General features: G+C 35.8%; 1 protein-coding gene across 3 annotated transcripts in view; it reads right to left on the reverse strand.

Annotated features, from left to right (window-relative positions):
* Positions 1-3,100: 3,100 nt before the first annotated feature.
* Positions 3,101-19,177, reverse strand: part of SESTD1 (SEC14 and spectrin domain containing 1) — a 58,754-nt gene continuing 42,677 nt past the window's right edge. For all 3 annotated transcript variants that reach the window (XM_054830174.1, XM_054830176.1, XM_054830175.1), the window contains 9 exons: positions 17,980-18,102; positions 14,408-14,602; positions 13,721-13,835; positions 12,458-12,617; positions 9,721-9,802; positions 9,278-9,400; positions 7,897-8,088; positions 6,067-6,188; positions 3,101-3,850 (listed from right to left, as the gene is read on the reverse strand). In XM_054830174.1, coding sequence (XP_054686149.1) covers positions 3,721-3,850; positions 6,067-6,188; positions 7,897-8,088; positions 9,278-9,400; positions 9,721-9,802; positions 12,458-12,617; positions 13,721-13,835; positions 14,408-14,602; positions 17,980-18,102 — 1,242 coding nt within the window. In that variant the 3' untranslated portion in view covers positions 3,101-3,720. The remainder of the gene's footprint in view (positions 3,851-6,066; positions 6,189-7,896; positions 8,089-9,277; positions 9,401-9,720; positions 9,803-12,457; positions 12,618-13,720; positions 13,836-14,407; positions 14,603-17,979; positions 18,103-19,177) is intronic.

Here is a 19,177-nt window from a genome sequence, read left to right on the forward strand (position 1 = left end):
GTTAAGTCTAGCTCTCTTCTCTCTAGCTTATAAACTGTAAATATCAGTAGTATCTGGAAAATTAGCTGAAGTTTTCCAACTGAAGTTAAAAAAAAATTGGAATTTTCATTTTGCTTTTTAATGTTTTCTAATCTATTTCCTTAGCATGTTTGAAATTAAGAAAGTATACTTTTTTTCTCCTATCCATTCAAAAGAGGAATTTATATCCTGATTCAGCCTTCCTCTTGTCTTTATATTATATTCTTATAATCTTTGCTGTAAGAGATACCTATGTAAACTAAAGTCAGCTCTGATAGGAAGAGAAAGCTGTTTGTTGCCTTAATTTTCATTGCTATTTTGAGCTTAAGTGTATTATTAATACTTTACATATTATTAAATATTTTTTAATATATCCTATCTTTATACGTTCTTGTACTAGCCTAACTAAAATTTTACAGTCACACAAGCACCTGCTTTTGATGAATATCTTTGATATTTGATTAATATGTTGTCTTCCAATTTGACAGAATCAGATCCGTTCTTACAGGTTTCTTTAATGTTTCACCTTCAGGTTCCAAAATGACCTTGAATTCACAGAAAAATGGTTCTAAACTACTGTGTGTTTGGGAGATCTGTACAGAGGGACCCATTAGAAGCAGGAAACCAAAGTCATTTTTGCGTAGTTATTTAGTCTTACCTGTATTTCCACACAGTAAATCTTCACAACAAAGCTACCTCCACTGAGCATCAGATGCAAAACATTTTGAAGAACTCCTTGACTCCATATCCTTGCAAAAGGTGTACAATTAGTCAATTTTTAATATTTTCCAATTAAGATGCAGTGTTGACAGGCATCAGTACTACAACAATGGGACTATTTAAGTGGAGGAAACAAAAGTGGGATAATTGTGGGAATCAACGACTTTAAAATGATAGCCCAGTGTATTTTTCTAACATCTGATTTCATAGAATCATAGAATCTTTAAGGTTGGAAAAGACCTCTAAGATGAACTGTCAATTTCAAGTCCCCAGAAGTAACTCTGCAATAGTTACGTAACACCACTTTGGTTGTTACCTATTAGGAAAACTCTGGAAATGACACATTACAGAAAAGCCTCAATCTAGTGAGTTTCAGAATGACTTTCAGCATGTCTATATATACACATATAATCGACTTTGTACGCTATTAAGGGTTCTATGTTTCTAAAGGCTCAATAGCAAGTACAACCATAGATGGTAAATTGACTAAGACCAGTACAAAAGTGTTATATTCAATAGTATTCTTAACAGATGGTGTTCATTCCATTCTTTCAGTAAGATAGGAAGTCTCAGAGTTTATAGGAAGGATTCAGAAATACTCAGACTCACGCAACATGACCTAGAAAACTACTTGCCATCATTCCCAATACACAGAAAAACAGGCAAATTGCAAAGTGCTGATAAATAGCACCTTACCGGCCGCTCAATTTCCCTAAAGGCAAGGGATTCCAAAGAGGAAGGGAGCAGAGAGAGAGAGGGGAAAAGCTGGTATAGCCCAAGGGATTGTATCAGACTCGATTCGAGACAACAGGGTGGAAGTCAGAATCCACTGGCCTCTAGGAATGCTGCGCGACAGATAAGAACAGCCTCAACACTGGACTCCGTGCACTGAGCCAAAATTAACGCTGGGGTTATTAGGGTGAACAGCCATCAGTCCCCAGTTGTACGCGCAGCTGTCACACGAACGTGTTAGGAGCTTCTGATACCGCTCTGGTTTTGCGCACATTATTGAGCCCTTAAACAGAATAAAAATAGACTTAAAAAAAATAAAAACCTGCAAATAATCTCAGTGTTTGTAATATGTGCTTACTGTAACCTAATATTTTAATGGGATTTTATACTGCAGACCATTATTTACTGTAAGTAGATTCAATTTACAAACAAATGCTGCAGAATTGGAGACGCCGTGCTTATTAATTACTATTATCTTAATTTACTTTTGTGTTTGTGCTTTGTATTAAAAATATGTAGATTTTTCATGTTTAGGTTCTTTCTAAATAAATTTATCTCATTCAAGTATTGGCTATAGTAACAGTAGCTTTCTCAAATGGAATTGAACATTAAATTTTAAAACATTATATTGAAAACGTCTCTTTATAAATAAGGTCTGTGAAACTTCAGTTGCTTTTAAACTAGTAATGTAATATTGTACCATTGCATCAAATGCATCAAAAAGTAATTGGATTTCCTCTGCCAAAATACCCTGAAAGAATAAAAAAATACATTTATCACTGAAGTTACAGAGAAGCCATTAATTTTGAATTATTATTTTTCATAGAGAAATTGCTTTGACACATCACTTTCCTCCTGTGGAGAAAATGGGGAAAAACAGAGACAAATAAGTAAATGTAATATTTGAATGAAAGATCCATCAAGAAAACCTGCAGAGTAATAACAACACCTGCAGGAAGAGAGCATTATCTGTACTGTGCGCAAAATAGTGAGATAACCTAAGGTACTTAAGCGCACAGTTGTTTGTTTCACACATAGTATTTTAAAATGGTCAGATAAAACATCATCTTCCAGTAAATGTAATATTGAATTTATCCAGATTAAATCCTGAAGAGTAACAAGTAACCAATTTATGCACACAGCTGACTTTGTTTTAATCCAATTCCCCTCTCAATAACTTTCATTTTATTACTAATCTTATGGTTTTAAGATGTTTATGAACTTCATGTTAATCATTTCTCATCAGATGAAAATCTTTAACCTCAAAGGTACTACCAGGGATATTCGCATTATTCAAGATTCTCCACTGAAAGGGAAACAAGACTTAGAAATAAAGCACAAGAGATGGGTACCACTAACATGGAAACAAAACTATTATTAATGTAACACCAACTTATGCACATACTGTCTTATTTTTGTATAAGTACTGCTATCAACTTACAAAAAACCAAACACACTCCTATTAAGAACAGTTTGAGAGCAGTTCCCCTTTTAGCTACAGTGTGTTAAAGAATAAAGAAAAATTATACAGACTTTGTAAATATATTGGGGACTGATGATTTTTACTACCATTTGTCATAAAAATATAACACAAGTTACATTTGGGAATACAAACCAGAGCAAATTTATATTAGATTTTAAAAAGATGATTTTTATTAAGCACAAACAGCTTTTAATACATTATCAATACAAATAGGAAAACATCTGTTTAATGAATTTTGATATATCAAAGATTTGATGGGCAGGTTGCATACTGGCACAATAAAAATGTTTGGTTTTTTTTTAAAGTATTTCAAATTAAAATTATAGGGTCACCACTGTCTACACTGCAGGAACTTTACCTACAGTCTAAAATTACTACATCACCTGGGCATAGGGGGAAGCAAAGAACTACAATTTCATAATATGGAACTCCTAACACTTTCATTAGCACCATTCAAAACTTGCATCAGCTGTTTAACTAAGAAGCAGCTGACAGGTCAGGTAAAGCTTTACAGCAAATTTCAGTGCAAAGTTTACAGTTCCTTTTCATAAGATACTTGGAATCTATGGTTTCATAGCATGTTAAATAATTATGGCTTGATAGATGTACAGTGTTAAGATGCTGAGAACATTTACTCTGAAAAAAGATGAGACTTATAACGGCTGTGAAATGCATTTTAATATATTATGCCAAATTCTGTAATATGCAAACAACATGCTGGATTACAAACTGAAGTCCTATTGTGAACTCATAGACAAGGGTCAGTATTAGCTCTCTGGGGTAGTGTCTTCTGGTTGTCTCAGCTGCTGCTTTTTGAGGCTAACTAGCTTCATCTTCTCTCTAATGTGTTCCGCTGCAGAAGCCATATCACTTGGGCTCCCAAAGTACTGCTCAGACCTAAAAGAAAAAAAGCCACAAAAAGTTATCAGTGACAAGTAAGACAGTGCATGAATATACATGTAAATGACACCAGAAAACACAAAGCAGGTAAGAAAAATAAGCACTTTTTCCTCTTGAAATTTAAAAGCCACCTTTAAAAGGCTTTGGGGACTCAGTGATGAGACTTGACAGCAGATCTTGATGAAATTATTACAAATACTAAGTGACCCTTTTATACCCAAAAGATTCTCCCAACAGCAAGGTGCTGTTCTGTAAGTGCAACTAGGTACTTCCTAACAGTATTTTTTACCACCGTTCTCCACCTACCCCCCAAATCACTCCAGCAGTTTCAGTACTATGACAACTCAAGGAAATCTGTCTATACATGAATTCTGAGGCTATACAATTACTGAATTATTGAAGGACTGTGTATATGAAATCAGCCACATGCTGTCAAATTATGTCATCTATCTTTCAAAATGAAAAGAACACATAGCTGTGTAATTGATTTCTCTCATTCAAATAGAACAAAAGAAAAGCTGAAATATTAGCAAAACCACTAACTAAGCTGTCAGCAAAAGGAGGATTTGAACAGAATACATTTCAGAAGAAAGGTATCAAATCTAATCACAAAGCACGCACGTTGAAGACTTTGGAAATGGTGGTAGGATAAAGGATTTCAGATAGAGTGAGGGGACAGGCGTAAGCAGAATAGACTAGTCTGATGAGGGAACTCCAAAGACAGCAGACTGCACAACTGCACACAGGATCACAGTATGGGCAGATGTTTTTCCTGATGCACGTTAGAAGCCATGAGCAGGACAGGGAACAGTGACCTGGACTTCCAAGAAGATACTGACAAAAGTCCAAAGTGGTGAAGAGGCCGATGAAGAGGCTTCCAAGCTTTTTATGACAAATGCGTGTTCCCACATATCTTAAACTATTTCTACTACTGAGTGAACCCTTTACAAATTGTTTGTTAAATGCTTCAAAACCAGAATGCCTAGGGACGATGAGCAGGAGATCCTGGTATTTAGGACAGCTAAGACCCCACTTTTGAGGAGGGACACACACAGATCTCTGCTAAAATACCAGAAGTGTCAGAAATAATATTCAGGACTCAGCCAGTCAGCCTAAAATACAGGCTTAGGCTGTAGAAGTATCGTGTTAGAACTCAAACCTCAAAGTGTGGCAAATGTCTTCTTCCATAGGGAGCGTAACACACTTGGTTGTTGGTTTGTTTTTTGTCCCCATCCCGTCTCCCCCCCCCCCCCACCCCGGGCTATAAAAATCCTCCACTATTTTCAAATACACTACTGAAAGGGCAGTAAAAATCACTGCTAGTTCAGACTTGGGTCCACCTTCATGGGTAGCACTCCTTATTGAAGGAAACTATACTGCATAGGGAGCATATTTCGGAAATAAGATGACAGGAAATTAGTTTTCATGACCAGCTTCCCATAACTGTATTTTTCAGATTGACTTTAGGTAACCCATAATGCAACTGCCTGACACCATCTCAAAAGGTTTCAGCCTCTAATTCAAAATATTGATTTTAGATCTCATTCACTATGGTGCGGGATGCGACACACCCAAGACTAGTTCCAAGGCTTGGTTATACTCAGGTAGAAGAAATTAGCTACAAGCTCAGCATCATAATGGACAAGTGTATTTTACTGAACAGAGAAATGAGTTTTATTATGGCTGAGATTCCAAATTCAATTTGCTTTTGTAGCTCGACAGACACCAATTTTAAATTAGTATGAATAGCTCACAAGGGAAGTACTGTTTTATTTGCTGAATAAATCAAATGTAAATTTATCTTCAATGTACTGGCTTAGAGACTTCAGATACAATTGCAAGTAAATTAATCAAAAACTACAATTCAAATCTGATATCTTTTTTTCAGGGAGAAGAGATTGAGACTGGTCATTCTTCTATTGCTTCTACGTACTTTGCTGGTGTAAAATAAATAAATCTAATAATTACTGAGTATGAAAAAGTCACTACTTCAAAAAAAGTCACTACTTCAAAAAAGCAGGCACATTATCTTTGGAAAGTTTGAAACTGGACCTGCCTGCTTTCTGTGAAAAGATGGGAAAGAATTTTTAATGCATATTAAAAAGGCGGCACACTAATTTCAGCAATAAGCATTCAGGATTCTTCTGCATAAGAGACTTATGAAAGTTTACCAAAAGCATATTCAATAGGCATTAGAAAAACATTTTGCATACCCATCAGGATAAACTACAGGCACTGTTAGTCTGTCCAACAGCGATTTCCCAACTGCTTCAATTTCATCAAATTGCTCCATTTCATTAAAAGCTTCAGGCTGCTCTGGACATTCTTGCAAAATCTGTTAAAAAAAATAAGGAAAAGCAGAATAAAGTAGACAAGAGTAGCATGTAGCTTTTTAAGTGCCATTAACTAGCAGAGTGAATGAACACTTTCAGCATCTTTATTACCATTTATGAGATCAATTGAAATATTCATATAATTAAAGAAAGGAAAATATCAATTAAGTTACACTGAGAAGATAGTTCAGGGCTACCACTGTTCTGTACTAGAACATTTTACATTACTTCTAAGAGGGAACAAAAAAGAAAAAAATAGTCTTGCTAGACAATATTCCAGCAACAGATATAAAATGCATAAAAACAGTGACCTGCATCAAGACAGGTTCCATATAAAAATGGAAGAAACCATTATCCCGCTGTATTCAGCACTGGTGCAGCCTCACCTTGAATACAGTGTGCAGTTCTGGGCCCCACAATTTAAGAAGGATGTGAAGGCCCTTGAATGTGTCTAGAGGAGGGCAACAAAGCTGGGGAAAGGGTTAGAAGGAATGTCCCATTAGGAGCAGCTAAGGACTTTGGGCTTGTCTAGTTTGGAGAAAAGGAGGCTGAGGGGCAACCTCATTGCTCTCTACAGCTTCCTGAGGAGGGGAAGAGGAGAAGGAGGTGCCAAGCTCTTCTCCCTGGTATCCAGTGACAGGACACATAGGAATGGTTCAAAGCTGTGTCAGGGCAGGTTTAGACTGGACATTAGGAAGCATTTCTTTACCGAGAGGTGGTCAAACACTGGAACAGGCTTCCTAGAGAGGTGGTTGATGCCCCAAGCCTGTCAGTGTTTGAGGGGCATTTGGACAGTGCCCTTAACATGCTTTAACTTGGTCAGTCCGGAATTGGTCAGGAAGTTGGACTAAATGATCATTGTAGGTCCCTTCCAACTGAAATAGTCTATTTTATTCTATACGCATGAATAATGAAGGGCCCCTTACAAGCCCTTTCAAAACTAAAATCCACATCTGGCACAGAACAGTTGGGATTAAAAAAGTCTGAACACAAGTGTTTCGAGACAGGATTGGGAACCAACAGAATCACAGAATAGTAGGGGTTGGAAGGGACCTCTGGAGATCTTCTAGTCTAACCCCACCCCCCCCCCCCACTAAAGCAGGTTCACCTACAGCAATACTGGTACTTAATTCTATATTTTTTTCCACTTCTCCCTCTGCTGCTACTTACTTTTTTCCAAAGCAGCACGGATATTAACAGCACATTTTCCTCACAGACTCATTAATATGTCACGATGGTACTAGGAGAATTGTGGTTTTGAGCAAGAGCATTATTTTTTCAGCTATCCACTTTTTTAAAACTTATGATTACCTAAAAACATAGCAATTAACTACTGCAATAATGAAAGAATGCTCATAACATGAACTGAGACAACTCAGAGGAGTTTATGAACCACTGAATTCTAATTTGGTATCAGGTAAAACTTTTTTAGCCATTTGTGGCAGCATAGATGATATGTTTCTGCTATTGTGAACCTCCAGCAACTCTCAATGCCTACAAATTCAAAGTATCTCCCATTAATACAAACAAGAAATGAATAAAAGCAGCATATGAATTAACTTTGCATCCATGCTCTTCTTCAATGACAGAATTAATTTGTTTTCTTTTACCATGTGCAAAGCTGGCTTTTTTGCAGTTATATGCAATTTTCTCGTCAGTATTAGAGATACATACTGTAAATTGCTTTCTTCTTAAAACCACAACACTCACCTTTTCAGCACTCGAATGAAATGCAACAGCCGTTTCCAGCCGGTGCACTCTTTCTTCAGAAGTTATTGTAAACTGTTTCCACACTCTGTTCAGTCTTGGAAGTGTGTCCCCTGAGGACCTTGAAGTGCACCGCAAGGACTGGCACAGGACAACAGTTGCCTGCAGTAACTGTCTCCCATAATCGTAAGTACTCTAAAAGTTGGGATAGGAAAGAAAGTACACATAAAAACTCTGCATTTAACTTAGGAGTTAATTAGCATCTTAAAATAACAGCAGACAAGTTTATGAAACCTCCTCAGTTTAGGTCCACAAAGTATATTGAACTAATCTGGTCAATTAGAAAACACTGTCCAAGTATGAATTTTTTGCTCTTTAAAAAAATTGAATTAAATAATCTCCTGTTGTCTAGCCTTCACACTGGCAAAAGAGCTTCCTGAAAATATCGAATAGTTGCTTGCGTCTTACATAGGATACTTGATATCTGGTGCCGAGATGACTGTCTCACTGACTTCACTGTCACCATGTCTGTGGTCACTCAGCATCCAGGTGCTTTGTGGCACATCATTCTAAACAGCAAGCTACCCTCCTGTCATTGTCAGTTCCAATTCATCAAAAGAGAAAATCAGTTCCAGTGTAACAGATGCAACTTGAAAACATCATGTCTGTTAATTGGCAAGTCTGAATTAGACATTCCTAAAAAAGGCTCAGCTTGTACACTTTATATTCTTAAATTCTTTCACATATACCCAGCATCTGTTTGCATATTGAAGATTTGCAACCCAGAGTGCAAACGTGCCCTATGGCTCCAGTGAATTTCAGTAGACTCTTGTACAGCAGGGTTCATTAGCTGACTGCTACAGTCAAGAATTAAAGCTGTCAGTTCTGTTCAACCACTAACGCTGCTAGTGTCAAAACTACTTGTACAAGCAGGACCATCATACAGAGTCAACTGTCTGGAAAACCAACAGAAAGACAGGCTCTTTGTCATGAAGAACAGCACAAAACAGACTGAAACCCAGTGGTTCATCCATATTTCAGTACTTGGATTGCAGTCCTTCAAAAGTCTTTATAAAGACTTTGAAATATATGCCTTTTAAAGAAAGTCAATGTGAAATTTATGTTTTGTGGAGTTCGTTGCCTATCTGAAGCAGAATAAACTAAGGTTGTAAACCGCAGCATTGTAGTCTACTGATGCAACTTCAAAATCTCATTAGGCTCATCACCAATTCCAGCAATCATGATTTCTTCATTCAAGCATTGAGGCAAACCATTAAGACTAGCAACAGCTGTTCCATGATTGTCCATACAGCTACCAATTTTACTTAGGAGATCTTCTGAAATTGTACAAACCCCATATTGCTAAAAAAGAAATTCATTTCACCTGTGCAACATCAACAAATTTTCGATGTTTCTCCAGTAAAACTTTTGTTTCTTGAGCATCATCTCCCAATCGGATGTGTGTCTTCAACAGAGCATCCAGCAGTTCACTTAACCATTCTACTGCCTTAAAAACAGAATTTTAAAGAATAAAAACTGGTAAATTAAAGGAAATTAATCCAGAAGGGTGAAGTAACTTCAGTACTAGCTTTTCCATACTTTTAATACGGAAAAAAGTTAAGAGATCAAACTGGTAAATCATGCATGCAATCACCAAATACACTAATTTCAGCCATTGCTAAATCCTTTATTTTCACTGTACAAACTCAATAAATAAAACCACATTTGTAAGTGACAAAAATAACACTGTGCAACTAACAATCCCTATAAGTTTAGCCAGTGGTCTACAAAGACGAGAATGATGAAATTGTGAAGGCATTTCCATACCTGAGCAGCATCCTCCTCACATTTAAATAACTGTACCATCTGAAGCATCTTCAGTCGTCGCACGTCCACCATATCCTCACACCTTAAAAACAGTAGCACAGACAGACTCACTAACACATGCCTAGCAGACACAATACACTCTGCGTTTGACAGCAATGTTTTCTGTGAGCAACATTAAGATGCAAGTGTTCATGAAAAGATGATTAAGGCATTTTTGTGCTGCTTAGCTTGGCCCAAATATGTAATGCCTCGCATAACAATAAGAAACATGCAATAAATAGGACTGAGCACTACAACCCACTGAAATCACGATCCTCAAGACTCCCCCACACGGCTACGCTATAGACAGTAACACACCAGCAGCAGCTACAAGGCCTTCCAGCTGCATTGCAGGCTCCTTACCTTGTTGCACTGGTAAGTTGTGCAGGTCACACAGAGGCTTACATGGTTAAGACAGCTCCTACTGAAGTCTAGGTGAAAGCTGGCTTAAGTCTAGCATAATTCTGAATTCTACTGTGGGCTGGTGGCAAAGTTTTCTTGGTGAATAAAATGAAGACTGTTTAAAAGATGTTAATACATCTTCCAATTTTTCTTTTTAGATAACTAAAGATTGTAATAATTGAACCCTTATATGATGATGTCCTTTGCTATAACTTGTCAGGAAACATTTCAAAATTTAATTAATATAAAAACTAATTCTAATTCTGTTGTTCTGAATTAAGCACATTTTGCAGTTCTTTCTCTAGCCAGAAATTAAAAAAAATGTTAAAAGTTCTTTTCTTTCCACAGTGAGAGCTGAGCTAATACATTTAGCAGAATGACCTTTCCACTTCAATTTCAGAGCCTCCTAAGTAGGCAGCAAGATTCAGACTCCTGGCCAGTGCAAATGGAATTACTAATGTCAACAACAGCACTAGAAGTGGATGAAAAAGACTGTATACGCGGATCTGTTTTTTCGAACTGTTTGCACACATAAGCACTTCCAAAGAACAGTTTGTTAGCATGCTGCATTTTGTTACAGTAGTGCTATGATGCTTATGGAAAGGAAATCTGTTGCTCTACTAATGCAGGAAGACAGTTTATGGGTTCCAAAAGCATAACTAAAGCAGCAAAATGCCCCTAGAAATAAACATTATACTGCAGCTGTATATAAATGAGAAATATTTAATACAGTTTGGGGGGAAAAAAAGTGTTGTAAAAATTACTCTTAAATGCTATTGAGAGATCGTAGACCTGATCACACTTTTTTGTCTCTTGTCCAGGCTGAAGAACCTTGTTTAATCATTCATCATCTGGAAGCTGCTTCATACCTTTTGTCTGAACATTTTATTGACTTTTTGGTCCTCTCATTGACTTCCCACAATTCTAAATCCCTTCTGAGAATAAAGACCAGAATTGTGTAACAATTAAAACACAAATGGACTACGAATCTATACACTGACACAATGACATTTTCCTTTTAATTTTCTATTCCTTTTCCTAATAATCTATAGCGTTCTACTTGCTTCTCACAGTATGATTGAACATTAAAGCAATTTTTGGAAAATATTTTCAATGTTTATCTTTAAGTTAACAGCTGGTTCAGACCCCATTACTATGTATATATAGTTTTTCCTTCTCCTGTGTGCATTTCTCTTCTCAGTACTGAATTCCAGCTGCCATTTTATTGCACAGCGACACATGGTCCTCTACACCTCTTTGCAGTTGGCCCTCTAAGCACAAGTGCTGCTCAAGTAAATAAGATTCAGAGGACGTACTTAAAACAATACGTTCTCTAAGTGTTATCAAAACACATGGTTTCTTACACTAAGCTCCCTAAGAAAACAATTTGTGGGTGGTAGAATTAATTCCTAAAATGAGCAACTTGATGCTCATTATTCCTTCTTGTTCCCTAGAGGGACGTCTTTGTTCAGTCATTGCCCTCAAAGTTCAGGCACTTTCTATGGAGAGTACTTTATTGTCTCAGCGGTTCCAGCAGTAATTATGAGCAACATCATCTGATTTTTTTCAGACTGTTGAGTAGAAAAAGAAAAGGCAGTGCTATAGCCAATCCAGCACTACCACATCTTTAAGGAAAACTAATCAATGAAAGGCTTGGAGGATGAGGATGATGGCAAAATCCATCTTTCTTGCAAATTCAACTCTCTCCAGCATTTTTCCCCTACTACAACTTCATTCCCCACCTTATCTTTTTCAAAGACTCACAAAAAATCCACATTTTGAAAACTGAACTCTGTGCCTCCATTTTACACCCTGTCCCCCCGACACTATCTCATCTTTCTTCCTATCTTCAGGAGTGAAAATGCCACACTCAAAGGGTAGAGGTTGTGAAAAAGATGATAAACAAGTCTGCAAATAATTAATACATCATTTTAGAGGTATCATCACTACTATAATCTTAGTATACCTCCCATCTCAAACTGCTAACATATAAAAGATGCCTCTTGCATCCATTCCATAACTCCATATAAAAGAAATGCATAATTCTTGAGCCTTTACAAGTACAGGAAAGCACTCAAATACTGCATCCAGTACCAAAATACAAAAGGTGCTTGGATTTAGGAATATGCTACAACAGGTTAGGCACAGAAGCTTCTGTCCCATTTAAATATACCACAAATATAAATTAAAGTTGTACTATATCCCTTAACAGAAGATAAAGCAAAACGGTCTCTCTAAAAATATATAAAGCGACTTATTAGCACACAAAAATCTTAATGACTAGAACTGTTATTACCTTTGTTTTCTAAGCTGCATATCTTCCATCACTCCTTGGATATGGTCCACATTTTCTTTGTTTTCAATGGTGACATCTTTTCCATAGGCCCAGGATGCCTGGTTAGATATCTGATCAAGAAGACTTTGACCTTTCTCACGCAAGCCTTGCAAGCCTAAGTCTAAAGAAAAAAAAAGAAAAAAAGAAGTCAATGGTCACTCTTACAAATTTGTTGTTTGTTTTTTGTTCCTCAAAGGAGAGATATGAAACACAACAGAATCTGAGATAGAAGGCTGGAAAATGAGAAGGACATTACTATCTGCTTTTCACTACCCTTTCCAACTTTTAAGTTTGGGTGAACATTTGTCTATATTAACAAAGAGCTAGGGCTTTGCTATTTTATGACCTAATAAATAACAAGAAAAGGAATAAAAGCTGACAATAAGCATTAACTTTTCAGCATATAAATAGCTAATTAATGTCTTTCATCCACACAGTTGCACAATATGTAAAATATTTATCACTGCTAAGCAGTGTTATCACTGTAACAGTGTTTACAAAGTTACTACTTTGTAATGCATCTGATACAGTCAATACGTTTTTCTGTAATACATATACCAACCCCTTAGAACCTGCTGTTACATCTATTATTTGGCAGCTCTGCTATCTGTCTTCCTAAAGGAATATTGAGTTTATGCAAACTGTTATATTGCAATCATAACTACTTCTACCATGTATGATTTTGCTTCAAAGCTCTTTCTCCTATAACATATTGGACTAGATGATCATTACAACTGAAATATTCTATTGTATATGCTTGACAGTGTAACAACCTTAAGTGTGCCATTTATTAACACACACATTCAAAGCTACTGCAAAATACTCCGTACAAGCATTCTGAGTGGAGAACAATCATCAAGGTGTCAGTTCTGGGGACAAAAAGACCATCTAAGCACTGTAGTGCCAAGATATTAAGGATGATTAGTGGGGAAAAGGGTTTGTCTACAGATGAAATGCATGATACCAGTACATAACAAATATATTTTAAACGTTTTACATGTAATAGAAAACATTCCCAGATCATTTTCCCAGACAGAACTACTATGCAGTGGATAGCAAAAGCAACTCAAAGGTAGCTAGGTGGAGCATTACTTAGATAGGAATCAGAAGAGACAGATTTTTTTTTTGCTGATTTTTTTTTCTTTAGGGGCTGGTGGGATTACTGGGTTTTTTCTTGTAATGCATTCATGTGTGTATCTGAAATACAGAAACATTTTTGCTTACCAACACTTTTCAATTTCTCTTCCAGTAGCTTTAAAGTTTGTTGAATTGACGCTCCATCTGCTGGTGCTACATCTACACACAACATTCCCAGTAAGCCATCCAATTGCTGAGACAACTAGAATGAAAAGCAACATAAATATTGATATTTAAAAAGAAGTTTTGAGCTTCAGATGGCTGGGTCTGCAATCTTCCAAATGTTTGGAAATCTGTCATTTTAGAAGTTTCTCTTTGCATCTATAGGAAATGAAAGTCAAGATGAAAGATAAATGACCCATCTGCCTATAAAATTCCAAGAGCATACATCCCTAGATAGGTAGAGGGAAAGGCAAGATTTTTTTTTTTTTTTTTAAAGACAAGCATAGGAAAGGAATAAATGCCAATTTAAAAAAGGAACTATGAAAAGTACACCAAATTGAGGTTCAATTGAAAAACCAAGAGGGGGAGAAAAAGCAACTTTTAAACCATTATTTCAAATGCTACTGAAATGTAAGGCATTACAAAGCACTTCTCAAAAAGGGAAAATCCATCTTCTCGATGTTTCAATTCTAGTAAATGAAAATGTACTGCATTTTCCAAATGACATTATATTTCCCCCACCCCACTAACTTTTTCCCAATGTATTCAACATTTATACTACAAAGGCAATAATACATTGACAGGTGAGCCTTTGAAAAGTTAAAAACTTACATCCTGGGCAACACTGTGGAATTCAAGTGCTGCTTGTAATAGATTCTGCCTGAATTCCAGCTGACTGGCCTGTCGGTAACATACATCACTCAGCTGTTGCTGCAATGCTTTCAATTCCACAAGGTCCTCCTCATCCCCTGCATTTAGAAGGGCTGCTATCTGCTGATTAAGCTCAACATAAACAGCAAACCACTCCTACGAACACAAGAAAATTAAGTATTAAGATAATACCGGACATAATTATATTTCTCTTAAAATGGCATACATCTAACTGCAGACTATTCAATAACCAGACTGAAAAAAGGAACTTCTTAAAGCTTACACTATATTTATGAAATCTCACACAGGAGGGAAAATCATTCCTAAGTTCAAGTCAACTCAAAAAGTGCTTAGTACATTTTAATATAGGTACTGTAGTATAAAGAAAATGGTGCAGAAAGATGGGCAGATTACAAGGCATGGCTACTAGCTCCCAGCACAAATGCCCACTCAACCTATTTTACTGAACCAACAGAGGAATTCCACCATTTTAAAACAAATTTCTAATGCTTACATGTCTATAGTGCTCTGAAACAAAAGACTTTTTGCCAAGCAGTAAGCTATTACAAAAAGCTGTTCATAAGACTATCTAGGTGTTACTTTCAGTGACATAGTTGAAACCAGCAGTAATTTTCTTAAAACATTTAGAAAAAAAATACTACTGTTGACAAAGAGGAAGGAATCTCTACTTTCTGAATAAAACAGAGTATCCATGTACAGAAACTTCAAAATGATCCTTGTTTCTTATTTAAGGAAAGCTTTAAACTACTCAAAAAAGTGTAGATTTGTTTTTCAAATGCTTTGATTACTGAATACATACATAGGAGTTAATGTTGTCATGGTGGTACATTTGCAAAAGAAAATAGTTCAAATATTTAACAATTCTGGGAGATTTAAAACTGACTTGATACATCAAGATCTCATTCACATCTTGCATGATTGAGATGCCTGTAAAGCAAATCATGTTTGCTTAACAGCTTTTTATTTTGGCCTATAGTAACATGACCTTGAAATGCCCGATGCATTTCTAACGCTATGGAATAGCACCATCTATTGGCCTAAAATAGTTGATTTAATTAGTATTTTTGTCACACTCCTATTCGGATGTTTGCAATTTATTTTTTTTAAAATTATGCCTTCAGCTTTTGCATCATTTATTTACAAAGCATGCAAAATATATATATCCATATTCTGATATTTTTGGTTTTTTTACCCAAAGCTGCCTCTACCATCTGCTCACAGGAAGAAACAGAGTAGAAAAGATGCAAAGAGGTAAAAAAAGTAAATTAGCAATCAGTCAAAAATTTAAGAGCAGAGTAAGTCTCTCATCTACCCCAGAAGGGGCAACTAAGATGGCATAATATGGAAACATCTTCCATTGTCTCACTTGTCCTGTAGATATATAGGTTCAATAAACTCAGTTTACACATCATAGTTCTTCTTAGTACCTTTAGACACTAAATGCACAAACCAAGCTTATTGAGTGTGACAAGTCAACTATTAATATGATAAGTTAAACAAAAAAATCTAGATTAATTTTTTTTTACTTTATTTTTAGCACTAAAGGAGTTAAAATAGTTTCAATAATTGATTCTGGTCAAGCTGTCAGTGAAATTAAGAGACTGGCAATCCAGATAAAAAGTCTGTTTCTGATCCTTTCCGTAGGCGAAAGTGAGGCTCAGCTGTATGTGACAGCTCAAAACAATGGAGAAAAGGCCAACATTTGCTCAAAGGTAACAGCTCTAGTATATTGCTCCTGAATAAAAGTCAGAAAATGAAAACCCAAAAACCCACACAACTCTTCCCAAAACAAACAAGAAAACCCCAAAACAGAGAAACAAGAAACAAACCAAAATAAAAAACCACCCTAAGAAAAATATGTTTTCACTTCAGAGTAAATTTAAGTAAAAAAGTCTATCTTTAAAACAAATCAAACATTTTTGCAAGTGTCTTCAAAATAGAACTAATATAATCAACCATAAATAGAAGAGGAAAGAATACAAGCATAAAAGCTGTCAATTCAATTATTAGGAGAGAAAAAATAGGAAAATAATGAAAGAGGAAGAGTACACTCAGCTATTATGAGATGTTTAAAAATCAAAAAGGCAAATCACATTTTTTCCAGTGGTATCATCAAAAAATGGTTTTAATTAATATACAGGCATCCAAATTTAAGGTAGGCCAGTGATTTCCCAATTACTTCTTTCAGTATAAAATTAAAAATAGTTTTCTGACTGTTGGTTCTATAAACTCCTGCCAGCACATGAGAACCAAGCAGCCTTCGATCTTGTCAGTGCTTTACTGATGAGGAAATTGTAAGCCAGTCTGCATTTCAATAATTTCAAGGACTGTATTTAGCCCCAGCTAAAGTGTAGTTCTCCGTTATAAATATCCAAGCAAGAACAAAGTATATTCAGTCTTGTTTTCTCTTTTCAGTTTGAAATGCAAATATGACTTAAAGATCTTAAAATTATTTTTGTCAATGAAGTAGATGGGATTTTTTTTCTTTTCTTTCCAATACAGATTTTAACTGTAACATGTTTTATTCTTCAGAAGGTACTGGTTTTCAGAGAACATTGCTTGAAGAGCTTAGAGCAACAAGAAGACAGAGGAGATGGGATTCACTTGACCCAACATAAACACCTACAACATGCACTTCTGCATCTGAGCAGGGAAATCATATGTAGCAGAGATGTAGTCAATAGAATCAGTGTAGTCTAGGGCACAGTGCTTCTCAGACAAAAGGTCTGGGGTGTGTTGGGTTTTGCTTTTTTGTTTTGGTTTGGGGTTTTTTGGGGTTTTTCCTTTTCTAAATTAGGTCAGAAAAATTATAACCTAGTGACTATTTTCTTTGCCATGACTGTAAAAAGAACTTAGGAAAAGTGAACAGAATTGTCAATGTCTACATCAAGGAAATTCAGAAAAGAGGAAAAGCACTGTGAGCAACACTGCATTGGGAAACACCAAGTATTCACATGCCAATTATAGTTAATCACCTGATGGAAAGACAAAATTCCACTGCATCTTAGGAAGTCTTCAAAATTTGAAACAAAGGCATCAAGTCAATGCAGTTACAAAACAATCTTTTCAAAATTTCATTATGAACGTAAATTATATCTTAAGTCTTGATCAATGAAAGTGTTAAGGCAGTTTCAGCTACTGGTAAATGTAGTTTAATAAAGACAAGAATATGAACTTATTCATCTGAGAAGTACAGGACTTCTCGGCCATTTTGGCAGGGAGGAAAAAGGAATTTTACTCTCCTACTCAACATGAAAATTTAAAGAACTTCTGTAACATATTAAAAAGAAAACTCATAGATAGAAATCGATGTTTTTCTACGTTAGAAAACAAAATAACATGTACATATAATGACCATATTAAGTTCTTAAACTGCTCAGGTACTTTCCTCTGTAACTCATAAAATCATGCACTATGCAAAATTCCTAGACTCTCATAACCAAAAGACATTGCTTTTAACTGCTTGTACTCAGAATTATTTTGCTACTAGAAAAGGGTATGGGAAGTCTCACACTGTGCTGACTCTCAATCTCTTCATGTTTCTGTTGCAAAGCTTGTGAAGCTCTAATTGAATCACCTATTCCCCACTGGGTTCTTAGCTGTTCTGATCCAGGTCCTTCAAGCCAATTGACTACCTGTCAATAAGATAAAGATGACAAAAATAAAGCAGCAAATCAATTACACAAAAACTGGTATAAAAAGAATTATGTAACATAAGCAGAAATATTTCAAAGTAAGTATACATTTATGAAAAAAATTTCTTTTTAGGATCTGCATAAGTCTTCTTGAACTTATTCACATCTTCAAAAGCTTAAGTAGAAATTATTTTTCATTAACTTTAGCCTGCCGGCTCCATGAAAGAAGGTGGCAGCTAGCAGAAGATTTGTCACATACCTACTTGTCATTTCGTGAGTCTGTCAAAAAAAGAATTTAAACCACAATTTTCTTGTAATGGACCTCTCATGTTCAAACAAGAATTATTGTTGCCTAAGTGAATTACAATGCACAGCTGTATTCAACCTTACACCTGAGTTTTCTCCTTATTCTGTTGAGTATATTAACATTCAAGTACAGGATATGTACCTATTCCAAAGTTAAATTTACACAACAATTTAGAATTTTATATATTTATGTCTTTTCAACTTGCTCTATTCAAACAACAGAAGCTTCTTACAGAGTCTTAATGACCACATCTCATGGGATTTGCCTTTGCAGAAATCTTTGCAGGGTCATGGCAATACAGTTTTGGACTACAGTATTGGATTTCTTTTATTACTATTACTATTTTGAAACCATTTCATTTCATGTTAATATTATTCAAAGCAAAGCAGAGTATCTGAAATTTTGGTTTCCTTATACACATTTGAATTATCAGATGGCAAAATTTTATGATAAATTTTTAAACATCTATAAAACACAGACAGCCCTGATGAAACCTAGTACAAAAGTCACTTACTACTGGAGTCCTGAAGTAAGGAAATGCAGGAGCACCCCCACATTCTGAACCTCAATGAAGTAGCATAGGAAGCCAGCTTCCTCTCTTTAATGTGACTTTTGTTTTGACAAAGGCGACAGAACAGCTTCACACAGTTTTTCAGGAAATACAACACAATACACAATGTAATACCATAACTGTGAAGACAAATGAAAAAAGGTCTAACTGGACCACTTTCCTAGTGCTCCTAGGCTACACTGCAACAGTAATCAAGA

The sequence above is a fragment of the Grus americana genome, chromosome 6 (genome assembly GCF_028858705.1).
Source record: "Grus americana isolate bGruAme1 chromosome 6, bGruAme1.mat, whole genome shotgun sequence".
NCBI classification, from domain to species: domain Eukaryota; kingdom Metazoa; phylum Chordata; class Aves; order Gruiformes; family Gruidae; genus Grus; species Grus americana.